Source organism: Carassius carassius, chromosome 4, assembly GCF_963082965.1.
Source record: "Carassius carassius chromosome 4, fCarCar2.1, whole genome shotgun sequence".
Lineage (NCBI taxonomy): Eukaryota > Metazoa > Chordata > Actinopteri > Cypriniformes > Cyprinidae > Carassius > Carassius carassius.
Genome location: NC_081758.1, coordinates 40691072 through 40710155, shown reverse-complemented (window position 1 = coordinate 40710155; position 19084 = coordinate 40691072). Strand labels below are relative to the sequence as shown.

The window sequence follows — 19084 nt, the reverse complement described above, 5'->3', positions numbered from 1 at the left end:
AAATTAAGACTTTTTTTAAATATTGATAATTCATTTCCTTTAAGGTGCACCCAAAGTCTTTTTTAAATGCTATTTTTAAGCTATTTTTATTTGATACATTTAATATGTTATACCAAAATTAAGCATTTAAGCATTTTATTTCTTAAATAAATAAACATTTTTAATTTATTTGCTGATTTTAAATGTGATTTCGGTGTATTTTTTTAAAATTGTTTAATTATTGATTCCTTTTTTAAGGTGCATCCCTTGTTTTGTTTTTAAGTGCAATTTAAATTTAATTTAAAAATATATAAATATTAACTCATTGATACATTTAACTACATTTTATATCAAAATTAAGCCATTTTTCTATTTATTTAATGATTTCAAATGTGATTTCAAAGTTTGTTTGTTTTCTAAATTAAATAGTAATTGATTTGTTTGTTTTTTAAGGTGCATCCCTAGTCTTTTGTAAATGCATGTATGTTGAATTTAAACATGTTGAATTTAATATAGTGTGCGTATACTGGGTAGTGTTGGATATACATTTACTTACATCGACCACGTTTTTAAAATTCAATTTAAGTTACATTTAACTACATTTTAAACAAAAATTAAGCCTTTTTTTATTAATTTGTTAATTTCAAAAGATTTTTTTTTTTTTTTTTTTTTTTACATGCATGTTTTTCTCGAGTAAACAATTATAGAAAACAATCACTAATTTAGAGAATCCATCAAATGAGGATGAATTTCCCAGATCTGTGGCGTTGTTCTGGGCTTAGAGAGGCAGTGAGACCAGAGAAAGAGAGAGAGAGAGGGGGGATAGTGAGCAGGGTTGTGATGACAGCAGCTGATCCTGTCTGAATCCTCTTGGCTCGTGCCCTGTCGGAGCCCGCTGTACCCACGCTGGCAGCAGAGCAAGCTGGTGGCTGCGGGCAACTCCTGCCAACTCACAGTCTATTGAGAGGCAGTCTGACGGACACAAATTCGAACGACAGACTTGCTGCATCAACAGCAATCGATGCCCAACCCATTTCTGCTGCTGTGGACGGAATTAAACCATAAATACCCCCCAGGTCCCCTCCACCATACACCCTCACCTCCATACACACTCCTCACATACACACACACACACACTCATACACACGCACGCTGAGAGAGAGTGGAGGGGCGAGAACTGCTGAAAGTGAAGGACGGGAGAAACAGGTAAAGATATGTTCAGCCTTCATCTGAAGTCTTACTTTTCATGTGTGCTGGCAGAAAAAAAAGAAACTAAATTTCTTTGTCATAGAAATCTGTCTTAGGTTTAATTGGATACCTAATGCAGTGTAACTTAAATACAGAAATTGATGTAAAAGAGAAAGGAAAACCATTTTTAGAGAGATTTTTCCTTGATCAAGACTATTTGATCTATTTGATTCAAACTGTTATTGCTAAAACAAGAAAGTTTACAAAATGTTTTTGTCTTCATTGTCATCGCTAGATCTATTGATTCAGTTTAAAACCTATAATAAACCTCTTTTTAGTGAATTGAATAGAAAGGTGCATTAGCATTTTGTTATTTGTTTTGTTTAGTTTTGTTTTTGCCATCCGACTAAGAAATTAGTCTGCCATCCTGTTAAATTTTGGGAAAACTCAAGTTTTCATACTGTTCATATCAGTTATGAATATTTTGCATGATTATGCATGTTTCTTTCAAATAAATGCCTTTTTTTATCTAATGCAATAATATTTATGTAAGTGTCCAAATGTGCTTTGTGGCCATCCACTTTAGATTAAATCCCCTTTTGGTTATTTAGTTATTTAAGTTATTTAATCTTCTCATGTTTTTAGCTCTCATGCAGCAATAGCTGGTGAATGTCGTTTTTCCTCATCTCTGATGTGTGTTTGTGTTTTGACAGGTGGAGAGATGTCGGATCAGCAGGGAGTCCCAGATCAGCAGGTCGCTGGGAAGAGCCAAGGAGGAGCAGGAGCGGTTTACAAGGTACTCATTTACACAGTTCTTTTTCACAGACAAAAAACCCAGAGGAAACTCTTTTATAGCTCCCGAGACTGAATGGATTCTTGCAAAAACAGATTGACACACAGTAAGAGTATTTATCTATGAAGGAATGTAAAAATGTACTCACCCTCAGGGCATCTCAGATATAGATGAATTTGTTTCTTCATCAGAACAGACTGTTTCACCGATGGATCCTCTGCAGTGAATGGGTGCCGTCAGAATGAGGGTCCAAACAGCTGATAAAAACATCACAATAATCCACAAGTAATGCACACCAGTCCATCAGTTAATGTCTGGTGAAAGCCAAAAGCTGCGTGTTTGACATTTTTAATTTCAAACCATTGCTTGAAACCATTGAAAAAGTGATCTTGTGTGAATCAGGAGAGAAATATGCACAGATTAACAGTCCAAAGCCGTTCTAAACAAATATTTCAATGGATTTTAATGTGAGAGGACAACATAAGGACAACTGGACATTTTCACTGGAGGAAGCATAATTATAGATTCTAGATTTAATTATGACGACACCCATTCACTGCAGAGGATCCACTGGTGAACAAGCGATGCTACATTTCTCCAAATCTGATGAAGAAACAAACTCATCTACATCTTACATGACCGACCTGAGGGTGAGTACATTTTCAATTTAAGGTGAACTTTTCCTTTAATATCTCTTAAATTTTGATTGCAGACTTTGATACTGACAAATTTGAGAACAGTTTGAGATGTTGTCTTGAGAAAGAAAATTCTGACCTGCAGATGTCTCCGCTTGTTCTTCATGTCATCTAATTGCTGTTTAGGGGAAACAAGAGCATTTTAATGTTGTTCATTAAAATGAATGACAATTTGCATGAATGATTTTATAAATAATTTACACACAAACTCTCCTCGTTATTCATGAATGAAAGAGTTTATGGCTTATAGTGTTTATGACAAACAGTTTACGACTTAAAATATGTTGAATCATCTTAACAGGTCTCACTGTTTGAATTCGAGAACTTCCGTGGAAAAAAGGTCGAGCTGTCAGCAGAATGCAAGGACTTGATTGAGAAGAACCTGGAAAAAGTTGGATCAATTATAGTTGAGTCTTGCCCGTGAGTACATGTTCTCTACTGTCAAACCATATTATCTACAACCACAAAAGATGGAATGAAGAATGTTCAGAGTGTTCTTGTAACATACAAATCAATGGACTGACTACTAAATATAATATAATATAATATACTATAATTTAATTCGATTCCCCGGGAACACATGATAGGTAAAAATTGATAGCCTGAATGCACTGTACAGTAAGTCGCTTTGGATAAAAGCGTCTGCTAAATGCATAAATTTAATAATATAATATAATTAACTGAATAAAAAAGCAAAAATACAATAAAAATATAAAGATGGAATCATATTTATTTTTTATGCTCTATAACGTTCGTTTAGAACAAGCAGTTTTTAAAACCGCTGGAATCACAAAATGAACTGTGATTTATTAATATACCTATGTGGACATTTAATAAATGTAAATAACACTTTCAGTTACCGAATGTAATTTAGATATAGTTATAATTCTGTTAGAATAATATTATATAGTGGGCCTTCATGTCCAAAAAATAAATAAAAATGAAAAAAATAAAATAAAAAATATATGAATATATCTGAAATACCTAAATATTGTATATGTTTAACTCAGGGTTATTGTCCTTAACTAAAACTAAAAACACAAAAAAAATGATTACTTTAAAAAATAATAATAATAAATAAATACAATTTAGAGAATATAAAAAACTTTTTTATTATTAAATTAAAAAACCCATTTGAAAAACTTTAAAATAAATTACATTTCAGCTAGTTACCAAATACACATTTCTCATTTTCATTTATAAATGTATTTTTTAAGTCCTAAAATATCTCTAAGTAAATGAACCTAAGGCTATATAAAGATAAAAAAAATAAAAAAGAGAAAAAACTAAATCCTTAAAATGAACATTAATATAAAAATATAAAGATAAAATCTAACTCAAAATAATGACAAAAACTATAACAAGTAATAAAATAACACAGCTTTACCTACATGTCACGTGACCATTAACCAACATCAGAAAATTGTCAAAATGCAAATATATTGTTAAATTATTGAAATGTAAAATCGCAGGGGTTGTTCACATGGATTTTAAAAGAGGTTTGGCTGACAAAGAAAGTTTGTGAATCCCTGCTTTAATCAAAAGGAATCATCCATTTATCCGTCCTGATCTTGATGATCTTGTCATAGATGGGTCGCCTTTGAGAAGAAGGGCTTTCTGGGAGAGCAGTTTGTTTTGGAGAAGGGAGAATATCCTCGCTGGTCCACCTGGACCAACACCCAGAGCAGCTCCCTCCTCCTGTCCATGAGACCTCTGAGAGTGGTGAGAGACACGTTCACACCTGATTAAAGATCGGCTCTTCTGTCACGACCCACTGAGTCTTGTGTTTATGCTCCATTACTAGGACAGCGCAGACCACAAACTACATCTGTTCGAGAACTGCAGCTTTGCCGGGAGAAAGATGGAAATTGTGGATGATGACATTCCCAGCTTGTGGGTCCATGGCTTCCAGGACCGTGTGGCCAGTGCCAAAGCTGTCAACGGAACGTGAGTTTGAGAGTTTATTCGAGATTGTTTTCTTGCCGCTGATATCCAAAGACCATTAACTCGTGAAGCTTGATTTTTCAAGATGGTTTTGATTTTTGATTCAGTCCTTATTTTTCCTGATTACAAACAGTCTGTATATTTAAAAAAGTGACGTACAGAAATGGTATGGTGATGAAATGGTGATCCATACTCAGAATTCGTGCTCTGCATTTAACCCATCCAAAGTGCACAAACACAGCAGTGAACACACACACACCATACACACACACACACATCGAGAACACACACACTCACACACACACACACACACCGTGAACAAACTCAAACTCATAGTCAAACTTATAACCACTAGGCCATGATTTCCACTTTAAAGTCAATGTGATCTCAAAATGCACTCTTTTTACTTCCTAAATACATTTTCCTGGTCATCAGTGCATGTTATTTCAAAGAAACTACCTTTAAAATGTTTAGGGTCAGTGTTTTTATTTTTTATTTTTGGATAGAAATTTGACAGAAACATGCATTATAATCAAAAAGTGACAATGAAGACATTTATAACATCACAAAAGGTTCGGATTCAAATGCTGTTTCATGTTGACTTCTAGTACAGCAAGTAAATCTACAAGCGATCACTCTCTTCCGCTTTCAAAAAGGTTCTTTAGATTATCAAATTGTTCTTTTAAAATGTGATCTCTGAAATGTTCTTTGAGAAGCAAAAAATGGTCCTTCATTCTTAAAATTATTGCCATTGATGGATTCATGAAGAACCTTTCCATTGCACAGAATGTTCTTTATAGTGCAAAAAGATTCTTCAGATTATTAAAATATTCTTCAGACTGAAACAAAAATGGTTCTTTTAAGAACTGTTCTTTGAAAGGTTCTTTGATAAACCCAAATATACATCATTGCGAAATCCTCCTTTTGGAACTTTTATTTTAAAGAGTGTACATACAGTATCCTTAAAATGAACTTAATTGATTCAGTGATTTTTTCTAACATTATTTCTACAGTCAAGTATGACTTGAATTTCTTTCCTCAGGTGGGTGGGCTACATGTACCCAGGCTACCGCGGGCGTCAGTTCGTGTTTGAACATGGCGAATACAAACACTGGAATGACTGGGGAGCCACAGAACCACAGCTGCAGTCCGTCCGGCGTGTGCGGGACATGCAGTGGCACAAACGGGGCTGCTTCACCGTCCCCGACCCGGCTCCCAAACCCAACCCAAACCCCAGTCCTGCTCCCAATCCCGCCCCAGCTCCCGTTCCCGCTCCGGCTGCCAGCAGCTGAAGGAGGGCCAGCCCCGCTCATGACCTCTGCCCTGCGCCTGCTCAGAGGACTACCAAGAAAGCTCGAAAGCAAAAGTGACTGCTTTGCCTCTTGTGTGTCTATCATTGGAAATAAAGGCCTCGGCCCATGCTTTGATCTCTGACCTTTGGCTCATGTCTTGATTAAATTTTTTTCTGATAGATTGATATAACTCTGAAAATACCACAAGTTTGGTAATGAATCCTCAGCAGGGCTTGCTCTCTTTTTTACCAAAAATACAGTAAAATCAGTAATAATGTTAAATATTATTACAATTCAAAATAACTGTTTTATATTTGAATATGTATTAAAATGCCATTTATTACTGTGCACAAAGCTGAATTTTCAGCATCATTCCTCTAGTCTTCAGAGTCAAATGATCCTTCAGAAATCATTCTAATATTCTGATTTGCTGCTCAAGAAACATTTCTAATTATAGATTTTTTTCCACAGTATTTATTTGAAATAGAAGTCTTTTGTGACATTGCAATCTTTACTTGTGTGTCAATTTAATCCATTCTTGCTGAATAAAAAGTACAACTTTTTAATGGTAGAGCAACAATAAAGGAAAATGTAACATGCAAACACTAAAAGACACTTTTTATTTATTGCATTACAAGATCACAACCATTTCTTGAAAATGTGTTTGTTTCATTATTTTTTCAAGGACACATTCTAGTTCTGAAATAATTATTTTGAACTATTTGCAAATAATATTTTAATATGTACACAGACGAAAACTGAGCAATGTATTTCTGGCTTAAAAGTCAACATGAAATTAAGACTGACCTGACATAGGCTAATTTTTCTTCATAACTTGATTCATTTCTGAGACAACTTCTCAGCTGACGGCCCAGCCCTGTTTACTTGTTCCTCCCCTCTAATCATCTCCATCTTTATCCACTCATAAATTCATCTGATATTCATCTGTTCACGTTCATGTTCTCTCCTCTTGGTTTTTAGGCTAACTATTGTCCATATTGGTGAGCATGTGTGTGTGTATTTCTCTTTATTTCCTTTTATCCTCTGTATATCTTTCCTGTCTCTTTGTAAGTCGTTGGCACTTGGCAGGAGTTCAGCTGAGTCATGTGAACGGAGAACAAAGCGTGGCAGTCTCCAAAAATGACAACTAATGAAATAACTCCAGGCTGATGTGGGCTTGGCTTGCCATGGTTTGGCATTGCTGTCATGAATAATGATGAAAAAATATGGCAAGCTTCCACTGCTGGTCCGAATCGCCCATCCATGGCATACCGATGAGGTTACCAAACCAGACCTTTCTATGCCTCACCAAACTACTAGTGCAGTGACTGTGTATCTCATTTTATTGTGAAAAAGATGATTATTGATGAACTAACATTTTGCAGATTCACTGAAACAGCAGCTTCAGTTTAGTGTGATACTAAACATTTTTTATTATTATTTAACATTAGTAACAGATAATAATTAAACTTTTATTTTTTATTTGTTTTTAATTTATTATTATGGTTATTTTTTAATTTAATTATGTATTATTATTATTTTTTTATAAATTATTCATTTAATTATTATTTTTGTATTTTTAAATGGTTGTTTTAAACTGTTATATGATCATTTTTTAACTGTACGATTCATTTTAACAAACATTTTTTATTATTGTTAACTGCTAATAATTATTTAGAAATAAATATTTTTTACTAATTATTTGTATTATTATTTTTAATTGCTAATGTTTTTTAACTTTTGCTAATTAATTAATTTATGATTTATTTTCATTATTTACTTTCATTATTTATTGCTAATGATTATTTTTCAAATTGGATTATTATTGTTTACTGTCTATTGTTTGTAATTATTCTTTTAACTGTTAATTATTTTTTAATTGCAATTTTTGTATTAAATATATATATAATATGTACACACACACACACACACACACACAGGGAAAAAAATGGTGTATGATTTATTTTTTTATAAATTTTTACTCCAGAATTCCTAGTAAATTTCATGAATAATTATAAAGAAACAGCAAATGACAAAGTGAATTAAATGCGAAGTTTTGAAAGGACTGAAATAGTACTTTCTTATAAAACAGTTAGTTAATCGTTTTATTTCCAACTTTGAAAAAAAAATTTTTACAGTATATTTGAAGGTCTTTTTTCATCCAAACTGCAGAAACTAGTCACGTTTAATTCAAGCCATGAGCAACAAAGCTAGATTAATTTACTAAAAACCCACATTTCCATGCATTTATTTTGATATAGTAGCTTGTAAAAGACTGAGACAATCATTTTCTCTCTAAAACAGTTTGTACATGGTGCTGCAAACAACCTCCCTGGAAAATGTATTTATTCAAATGAGTTTTTAAATAATTGCCTTCTTTTTATAGCATGTGTCAGTTCAGTCGCCAGATTTAAGAGCAAGCAGTTCCCTAAAAACAGCAGAACAACAGAAACATGTCACAATTTGAGATTCTATTTTAGAATCAAACGATTTTTTGACAAGTTTCCCCAAGGGCCTTTAATAACCCTATTCTTTCATTTTTCATTTATACGTTTCTTTTCTTCTGTCTGAGAAGCTTCACAGTGATCCGGGTCAGTGTGTAGATGTTTTTTTAGAGCAGTCAGCTGCGCTCTGTTGCTCAAAATGTTTTGTTACTCATTCAGTTGGCTTCAGCAGTTGTGAAATTAAGATTTCCTGGCGTTTATAATCATTGCAAACAATATGATGTCATTAGAGAGTTGTATTCAGGCCTTTGCTGTCCTGAAAGCAGTGTGTGTTTACTTTAAGAGTCTTTACTGGAGTCATTCTGCAAATCATATTGATGAGGTTACCAAAGGCCTTTGCATCACCAAATAACTATACAGGCAGATTTTGGTGAGGAAAACACAACTGTGACTCTAAACTCTGATATAATCACTGCAGATGTTGAACTTTCTAAATATTTTGCAAGGTACTGTGAATCTCACATTATTGTGCAAATCACTGCTAAAAATTGATAAAATAACATTTTGCAGTTTCACTTAAACATTACTAAACTACATAACTATATATAAAAAACAGCTTTTTTAACTGCTAATAATTTTTTACGATTATTTTAATTGCTAATTAATAATTTTTATTTTCAAAAAATTTTTTAATTGCATATTGTCTTTTGTTTCTTCTTTCTTTTTTGCCTTATAATCCAATTTTATATAATCATAGGCTACATTTATTTGCTAAAAATATAGTAAAAACTGTAATATTGTGAAATATTATTGCAATTCAAAATAAATTATTTCTAATTCAATATATTTTAAAATGTAATTTCTTCCTGTGATGCAAAGCTGTATTTTCAGCATCATAACTCCAGTCTCCAGTGTCACAAGGTCCTCCAGAAATCATCATAATATACTGATTTGCTGCTCAAGAAGCATTTCTGATTATCATTAATGTTAGAAACAGTTCTGCTACTTTATACTTTTGTGGAAAACATGCATAGAAATACAAATGTTGTGTATTATAAATTGATCAGTTTAATGCACTAGTGATGAATAAATAAATACTGAACCTAAACTTTTGAATAGTAATGTACAAATTATTATTCCAAATACATGCTTTTTCTTAGATGCTTGATAAAAGTTACACATTTAATTAAGTAGTAAATCCTGCTTTAATTCAGTACTGAAGTGTGCTTGTTTTGGAGTGCATGCAGGAATAGCACAGGTGAACACAGATGTCCTTACGTTCCTCACGCGGTTCCCCTGCAGCACTGTGACCGCCGCTCACTTCACCATGGACGTGAACGTGTGAATTTAGAGTGATTCCCAAAGAGCCTGAAGCTTTCAGCAGCCTGTTAACAGCAGTTGAAGCATGGGATATCCCAGTCTCTAATGACAGCCAACAGCTCCCCGTGACTGACCCACACACGATCTTCACCCTCAACATAACAGAAAGCACTAAAGATGATAAAATGGTTTCTTCACAGTAAATAAAAGTCTTAAAATCACTGTATAGCCTATCTGTTGATATTACAATTCTGCACTGCATGATCCATAAGAACATGCTGAAGCTGACTCTGATGACTTGATCGCTGTGTAACGCATAGGTTGACGTGGCACTGCATGAACGTAATGGGATGACATTTCATGTGCTATTGCTATTGCTGTCTAAATGATTTAAACATATGGCAAAGACATCTTCACACAACTGCTTTATCAAACGCATGCAGATAGTGTGTGCTTAACTTCAGTCAAATGCAGTTCTGATATTATATTTCTTAATGGAAAATGCTAAAAATCAATGTAGATTTAGTATTCACACAAACTTCATCTAAATAAATTGTATATATTAAATTGTATTTTTTGCTTCTATACAATTCTATCATCAGTTTGATAGTCCGGACTGCTGAGTAAGTCACTGGCACATCCCTCCCTTCTCTCCAAGAACTGCATTTATCCAGAGTGAGGAAAAGAGCTGGTAAAATCTGTCTGGACCCCTCACATCTAGCACACTTCCTCTTTGAATGGCCAGACATAGGAAAAGTTTCTTCAGCTCACGTCATCTACTTCATGAAAAGTTAAATGTTCTCACCATTGTGCAATAAAACGTGCAATACTTAACTATTTATACTTATCTTTATTATATGCATGTTATTGATTTAATATATCTTACATATATCCACATTCCCTTGTATAATTTGTCTAGCACTGTACACACAATATACTGTTTACTGTCTCTTGTCTATTGTGTGTTGTTTTTTACATATTTATTTTTACTCACTTTTATTGTGTCATCTGTGCCTTGTCACTTGTCAGTCTGTGTAGTGGAAGCTTCTGTCACCAAGACAAATTCCTTGTGTGTGTGCAAGCACACCTGGCAATAAAGCTCTTTCTGATTCTGATTCTGATAATAATTTTAATAATTGTTTTATTATATGAAATATAAGCACCATTAGTAAGTATATATTACTTAATCGTAGTATGTATATATTATTTAAATATTTAATGGTATATTATTATATATTATATGTATTATTTTATAACCATTTATTGTTTTAATATTTTTATTATTAGCACCCATTATTATTTGTAATTTTTACCATTTTCTTTCTTTTTATAAATAAATTGACACTTATTATTAATATTTGTAATATTTGCTAAATTATTAATGTGTGTGTGTGTGATACAAATGTTTGTATTATTATTATTATTATTATTATATTAATACATTACATTACATTACATATTAGCACCAATTATAATTATCAGTATTATTTTGGGGTTATTATTTGTTTGTAATAATTGTGTCATAGTTTTGGACGCTTTTCCTAAAAAGCCTCGCTGTAGGTCAGTGAGCGGGCGCTGCGTGTGCTCGACTCACCAGTCACCACGGGCTCGCGCAGCTCGTGCACTTGAGTTGAAAACTTCTCCGCGCGATTGCGGAGCGCACACGACACGAGAACCAGAGCCAGAGCGGTAAATCACGGACTCCTGCTCCCGTTCTCGAACCAGAACCACCGCGAAACATGGACGATTTAGGTGAGTGTGAGCCGCTTTGACGTTTGACATCAGATAATCGCGAAAGGAGCTGTTCGACGCGACGCTAGAGCGCTGGATTGACATGTAGAAGCGGATGGAGCGCGTTGCTGCTACCAACGTCAGCGCGCGTCGATGCTCGACTACCGCAGCATGCTGAAAAACACACGCTCACGCTTCTGGACGGCTGTTTAAAGCTGCTTGACGCGTTCCTTTCATGTGTGTCCAGCTGTGTTGCTGTTGTGTTGATGCTGCAGTGTAGCAGGAGTCAGACTGATTCATTTTTTACAGCTGCTTCCTTTGCAACACTATGTGATTAATACCAGAGCATTGCTAGAGCAAAACCGCGTTGAGCTTTATATTTGTCCCTAAATGCAGACGTGTAGAACACACTTTTGTTGCTAATTATTGTGCATAGTTCCTGTCTGGTTGATTTGCAAGGCAGCTTCTGAAATGTGTCAACAAAACATCAATGTGTCATTTTGCACCCAACCTCCCAACTTGCACCTAAAACTTTCTGTTGGGTTTGTGCATTTGATTGCACGGGCTTTAATTTGAGGAATCAACACACATAGGTTTCCAGGACACTTTCTTTACAAAATAATCAATAAAAGTATTAGTTGTTATTGTTGACAGTTAACTAGTATTGACGCACTGTAATACAGTTGATCCCATAATCTTGGGCTTGGTGTTGTAACTTCTTGACTTGTAGCCCAGAGCAATGAGAAAATGAGCTGCTCCCTAATCTAACTAATCTCAATATTACTGCCTTGAGGCTGTTGTTGAGTGGAGTTTTCATGAGTGGCATGTTGTTTAGTCAAGTTATTTTCGTTCATCTCTGACGACGAGACGCAGGCATTTGTTTCGCTCAGAGAGTTTAGACATTAATGTGGGCGAGCAGGGTCAGAAATTAACCAGGTCTGGGGGATGAAATGCCAAAGTGAACGTAACAACATCGCCTTAGATGTGGTGCATTCCTCTTTTAAGTTGATATTTGGGGACTCTTAACATCTGACAAATTGAATTACATTTTTATCTAGACTTGTCTAGTGTTGACTTTAGTGCTATTGCTGTCAGTTATTTGCGTTAACTTTGTTAGAAATGAGTTTGAGATGAGTTAGTTGGATATTTATGAATGGCACAATGGAAAAATGAATTCCAGGGGGTGAAAACTGTCCCTTAATTAAGTCCATTTGCATGCATAACCACTTAACACATACGGTATTTAGTGTTGTACTTTAACTTTATACACCAGATTAGACTGTTGTGTGTTAGAACAGTCTCTCATGTGGGGTTTAAAGCATGTGTATGTATATGAGATTTACATCATAGCCTGTGAAAACACTATCAAGATGCCTTTATTGCTGAAAATTCCTATTTAAAAGACCTGCACCACTGTCTTGTTAAATCAAATATACATTTTCTTTAGGTTTAGCTTAACTAGATAGTTTTTACCAGTTTGAGGTGTTTACTCTGTTTATCTTGGCTGCATGTAGATGTAGCTGTTGTCTCATTTTCAGTGTGTTTGACTATAAAAGGATTGTGTCATATTGACATTAAAGAGTCTAACTGCGAAATGACTCAAGATGCTGGGCCAAAGCCTCAGTCTTTCAAACACTCAAACCTATTTTTAGCGGTGATATGGTAGTGTCACCCTGACAGCGCTTTAGTGTCTGCCTCGTTGTAAACCGTCTGTTCTCTTACTGATCATAGGAGCCTTCTATACTCTGTAATGCGGATTGGCATAAATGGGGCACAATTTATGGTTTGCTGAAACTTGATTATACTTTTTGGTCCATTCTGTGCCAAATCATCCAAATTTCAGAAACTTCCCTGGCTAAAATGTTGGGGTTTGTTGATAATGTGTACTATTAAACCGTTTACTCATGGAAGGCACATTAAAATCCCAATATCTCTGGAACTAAACCATATTGGGCCTTAAAAAATTAAGACACCAAAATCAAAATTTGTTAAGAAACAGCATCCAAATGGATATTGAGATCTTTAATATTTCTTGAGTTGCAAGCATTCAAAGTTAAAATAATTTCCCCTCTCTTGTAATTTGACTCAAAATATCTGGTGAAAATTGTCATTTTGACTCTCCTCTGCAAAATAGTGGAATATTATGCAAATATATATCCGTGACATTTATCATTTTGCCTTTCATTACTATTTATGTTTGTCTTTCTTCAGTAAAAAATATTGACAAAATCAAAAATTTTAGCCAGAAAGTTTCTGAAATGTGGTTTCTTTGACACGGAATGACTCCTTGTCCTAATAATTTACTAATTGAGTGACATTAAAATCCCAATATCTCTGGAAACTAACCATATAGGGTCTTAAAAATGAAATGAAAGTACCAAAATATAAGTTTGTTAAGAACCAAAATCCAAAATGATATTGAGATATCTTTAAGTTACAAGCATTCTAATTTGGAAAAACAAACACAAAAAGTGCTTTTTCCCATTTTGTAATGCATATAATGCAACAAGGATTGCTAAAGTTAGTAAAAGTGGATTACTAACTTTCATCCATGACATTTAATATCTTGGCTGTCGTCTTTATTTATATAGACTGGCATCACAATCACAATCTGATACAAAAACCATTTCAAGTGCATCTCTGAACAAATACTCAGCAGCAATATAGATGTGCAGATCTTTGTTATTGAGTTCAATGGCTTTTGTTCTATGCAAATTGTGCAAAATAAGACTCAGTACATGCATGAAGAAAGTGCACAGTGCACTTTTACCTCATCTCATAAGGCCTGCTTCGACTGTGTCCTAAATGGCACACAGACAGTGGTTTCTTTATCCTCTGCAGTGGAGCGTAGATCCAGACAGACATTGAGATCACAGGTGTGAGCTTTTTTTTTTTTTTTTATGCAGGCCTCTCCTGAAACCATAAACCTCTATTGTGGGCTATGGAGGAGCGCTTGAACCTAAAAAACCTGTACTCCAGCGTCCTTTTCAGTGTATTGTGTCTTGAGTGAGTTAATGTGACATTCTTAAATAAACCAACAAACCTGTCCGTATGTGTCTCTTAGTGTAAAGAATTTATTTGAAATACAGCAATGGTGTGAAATGTTGTTATAATTTAAATTAACTGTGTTCTATTTGAATACATTTTTAAAAAAAAATCTCAATCTCATATTTTTCAAATATCGGCACCAGCTGATAAGTTTTTCAGCTTGGCCGATGTGTTTTATTTTGATGGCGCTGAGAGCGGCAATGCGTAAGTGCACACAGTGTGCTCACACTCTCTCTCTCTCTTGTTTGTCGTCGTCATGCATTTTTATCCAGCATAATCGTGTGTTCTCTGTGTGATGGTCAGTCCATGTGAAAAGAATGCTCTAAACTCTACTTTAAACTCTATTATACTGCACTTTATGCATTTGCCCACTGTCAGTTTCATGTCATTTTCACTTGTGTGCTGTATGTAAAATGAGTGTTTTATGTCTTTATTTGAAAAATATGATTCCCAGTGCACACAAACTTTCCCAGAATACTGAGTGCCCTGTTGGTTACAGTGTTTACTCTCTTTTTAATTATATTTTTATTAAATATTTATTTATTTGTGAAAAAATACTGTCATCTAAAGTATAAGTGTGTTCCTTTACACATTTATTTTTTAATCCATTGTCAAATGATTTCAAATGTATTTAATATTAATAATAATCATTAAATATTAAAAAGAATAATTTCAGCTTTATATCAGCTATCGGCCCCCTTGCTTTTCAGGATATCAGCATCGGCTGTCAAAAAACACATATCGGTCAACCACTATTTAAAAATATAATTTATTTCTGTCATCAAAGCTGTATTTTCAGCATCATTACTCCAGTCTTCAGTGTCACATGATCTTCAGAAATCATTTCTAATATGCTGATTAGCTGTTCAAGAAATATTTCTGATTATTATTAATGTTGAAAATATTTAATCTTAATATTTTGTTTGGAAAACCATTAATTTTTTTTTCCAAAATCAAATGATAACAAGAAAGTTCAAAAGAACAGCATTTTTGTGAAATGGAATCTTTATGATAATATAAATGTATTTTCTGTCAATTAAATACATCCTTGCTGTATTGCTATTAATTAAAAAAAAATACTGACCCCAAACATTTAAACGGTAATGCATGTACATTAGCCTAAGTGTACATTACATTTCACAGCGACTTAATACATAAATAACTAAAAAGCCATAAAACACACGAGAGCTGAAAGAGTGCTGAGCTTCTGCTGTTCACTTGTGTGTTTATGATCGCCAGGCAACTGCACAAAAATACAAACGGACAGAATTAGACACACAAGTAGTATATTTTTACAGTGTCAGTGGTGAAATTTGGACTGATAGTTAATATTGATTGTGTAGTGATAAAATGCTGGGGATAAATGTAATCTGCATCTGGACTGAGATGCATCTAAGATGAGATATCCATATCTTATAGTTATGACTTTGGAATCATATTTTTATCATTTGCCTGGGTGTTATTGCTAAAATAGATAGTAATGATGCTGAAAATTCAGCTTTGCATCACAGGAATAAACAATATTTTTAAATATATTCGAATAGAAAGCACTTATTTTAAAAAATTGTCATTAATATTTCACAATTTTTACTGTATTTTTGATCTAATTAATACAGCCTTGTTGAGCAGAAGGGACTTCTTTCAAAGAAAGAAACTTAGTAGTGCACAGTATGTGTCCTAATGTATTCAGGAACCACTGAATGTCATCTGTTCTGATACTGAATATGTAATATAACGCATGAATAAGACATGTGCAGTGTAAATAAGAGTTCATCCAAGTATTAATGGCAAGGAAAGCCCCTTATACTAGAGAGTAGGGCTGTCGCGGTTAAGAAATTTCCCCTGCGGTTATTATGGGTGGCTCAATAGCGCGATATGCGGTATTACCGCCGTTTTTTTTTTTTTTTACATAATTTATCCTGATTTTGCTGCATACAAAGCTCTATCGTTGAGTTATGTAGCATATATTGTTGCTTTTTTAACTGACAGAGAGACACGTTTTAAAACATTTTTGTTTATTGTTAAATGCCAAACCGCAACAAGAACACGCGTTTTCCAATACATTTTTTTTTAAGAAATCAAAGAGTTCTAACACGTATTACACATGTATTTGCGCGCGACTTTGGACAGCAGCGGAAATCTAGACTGATTATCGCGTCACCACTGACCCACCAGGACAGTGGATTCGCGCTGGAGTCGATGCACTCCTCATGCAGAAAGCGTGTGAGCTCGTTATCTGCTCACGCTCTCTTGGGTATGGGCACTGACGCGGAGGTTGTCCGTGACTTCAGCAGGTATGCCTGTTACTTTCACGGCTGTATTTTACAGATTTCGCAAAGGCTTCAGCTACTCCTAACTGTCGGCCGGTCTCAGCTGTTCTTTTTGATGTTGCTCCGCGACCTGATGCTTGAGGGGGCAGCTCTAAAACCCTTACCGTCAAAAACGCTTAACATGGCTTTATGTACGAAGACAGTGATATTAACAGACCAAACTCACTAAAAATCATACTAATAAAGTATACTATCTATAGAAAACCAGATGAGCCCTGAATATGAATGAAAGTCGTTTAATAACACGTTAAGCCTTATGATGGTTTTCTATGAGAAATAAAGGCTTAACGTGTAATTAAACGCGTTGAATTCATATTCTCATGTGAGCGTAAAAACGTTTTTGCGATATATGGGAGTTTTTGTGAAATTGACGAGTTTGCATTAGGCGCATTTTCAATTCACAATTTCAGTTATTCCATTGTTAAAAATGGTTGAATGAATACGCGGTAACTGCCTTAAAGAAATTAAACAATGTTAAACATTTCATTCATTTTTGACAGTAACGCCTTGACAGTGCAACTACTTTGAATATTCATATTTCGGCATCGCACACAGTGAAATATTTGTGAATGAAAAAAGACACAGAATAGTGACATTTACATACATTCCCTTTGTTAAAACATATTTAATACGGATAATAATTTATAATACGGATAAATAAAGGTTCATTCCGATCAGATTCATCGGATGTCACACACTGCAGTGTCGCTATTTCTAGTTTCTAGTCTACTCTGTAAATTGTAGTTTAGTGCACCTATATACTGAAATAATCGCACGTTTACAAGCCACTGCCTTATAAGATTGGTTTATGTTGGATTAAAACTTCACATTTTATTCATTTTTCATTCACAATCATTTCACTGTATGCAATGCCAAAATATGAATCAGAAAGGATTGTGTGTTATTAAGCTTTCTTTTATGTCTGTCCTAAACCATTTCAGACACTGTGTGAGTTTGCTGATGTTCGTAGGGCTAAACTGTAATATTCTGTTGTACATAGTGTGAAATTGTGGTTATAACTCAAGCACATTGGCTCTCAACCATTGAGTTTGCTGCATGCAAAACTGTGGTTTGATGATGTGTTATCTGTGAGTTAAAGGAATAGCTTTAAAAAAAAGAAAGTTCCTCATTTACTCACACCCTTGTTTAATTTTTTATCTGTGAAACACAAAATGTGTTGTTTGGCAGATTGTCCAAGCCTCTCATTTCGATTTGATATAAGTGCATGGTGATCAGGCTTTGAATAGAGAAGAAAAAAAGAAATCTCAAATTCAGACCAAGCTTCTGAGGAAAATTCTGAGTCATAACTGTGAGACAAGTTTGGAATTGTGAGATCAAAAGTTGCAATTACTAATAATACTATTATAAGCATACAAGTCATATGAAACACTTTAATACATTTTTGTTCCCTTTTTGTGTGGCCTTCTATATAAATCACCACACATTGTCATTGTATGGAAAACATGGTAAAATGACTGCATGAACTTCTCTTGGTGATTCTTAGTCACACTGCGAACGCTCTCACAGCGGTTCCTTTTCTGGGAAAGAGTGTTTGGTTGTGATGTGTAAACACTAAGTGTTTGGTGAATGGTAAAACGCTTTAACCTCTACACACACACACACACACACATAAACACAGGCTTAATGGTGAAATGTACAGGCCCAGACTGTGACATGTTTGTATTTGTATGTGTTATGGTTTGAGAATGTGATCATTTGATCTTTCTTGTATAGCTAAGTTTATTTTGTTTTGTACTGTAAAAGAAACTGACTTTCAGACTCAGGTTTGAATTGAATTTATCAAGAGTATCACCTGTTTGCAGGACAGATACGCTCACATCATAGCTGAACACTTTCTCACAGCTGAAAGCTTATCTGGTCTCGTCTTAAAGATACCACATTCTGTGTTGTTGTGATACACAATAGGTTTTGCGATTGAGATGCCATGTCATGTTGTAAGGCAAGATAGATTAAAGGGTAACTAAACCCCTGGTCAGAGCCTGACTCCACCCACTGACAATATTTGAAAAATGCTGAAAAGTGGGCAGATCACAGCGGAGATAGAGGGGACGAACCAAGGGCGGGGCTGAGCAAGTGCGGCGTGAACCTGAGACCCGCAGTGACGGATTGATTGACAGCTGCTGTCAGAGACGCTAAAACGGAGAGTGACTGTAATGACGCAAGAGGCTTTGCAACAGAGCGATCATTTGAAGTAGAGGACTTTTCTCCCCCACCTTCACCTGAAGTGGAGGATGTCGAGGTGTCTGTTCATATCAATTTGAGCAACTGGCTCAAACTGCGGTCTTAACTCCCCCATCGC

General features: G+C 34.7%; 2 protein-coding genes across 2 annotated transcripts in view; both read left to right on the top strand.

The window, feature by feature from the left end:
• The first annotated feature begins 1027 nt into the window (after positions 1–1027).
• Positions 1028–6033, top strand: crybb3 (crystallin, beta B3). The gene is made up of 6 exons (XM_059543736.1): positions 1028–1185; positions 1881–1963; positions 2957–3075; positions 4245–4377; positions 4460–4602; positions 5642–6033. Exons 2-6 carry the CDS (start codon positions 1889–1891, stop codon positions 5889–5891), a joined length of 720 nt encoding a protein of 239 aa, XP_059399719.1. The 5' UTR covers positions 1028–1185; positions 1881–1888; the 3' UTR covers positions 5892–6033.
• Positions 6034–11218: 5185 nt separating this feature from the next.
• LOC132140042 (paxillin-like) overlaps positions 11219–19084 on the top strand; it is a 41125-nt gene continuing 33259 nt past the window's right edge. The window contains exon 1 of the mRNA XM_059548815.1: positions 11219–11407. Within this exon, the coding sequence (XP_059404798.1) occupies positions 11395–11407 (13 nt within the window). The 5' untranslated portion in view covers positions 11219–11394. The remainder of the gene's footprint in view (positions 11408–19084) is intronic.

What these genes read in the sequence shown, in the direction of transcription:
- crybb3 (XM_059543736.1), top strand. Translation starts at nt 1,889, where the DNA reads ATGTCGGATCAGCAGGGAGTCCCAGATCAGCAGGTCGCTGGGAAGAGC. An exon ending in GAGCAGGAGCGGTTTACAAG is followed by an intron (nt 1,964 to 2,956) that starts GTACTCATTTAC and finishes TCATCTTAACAG; the next exon opens with GTCTCACTGTTTGAATTCGA. An exon ending in CCATGAGACCTCTGAGAGTG is followed by an intron (nt 4,378 to 4,459) that starts GTGAGAGACACG and finishes CTCCATTACTAG; the next exon opens with GACAGCGCAGACCACAAACT.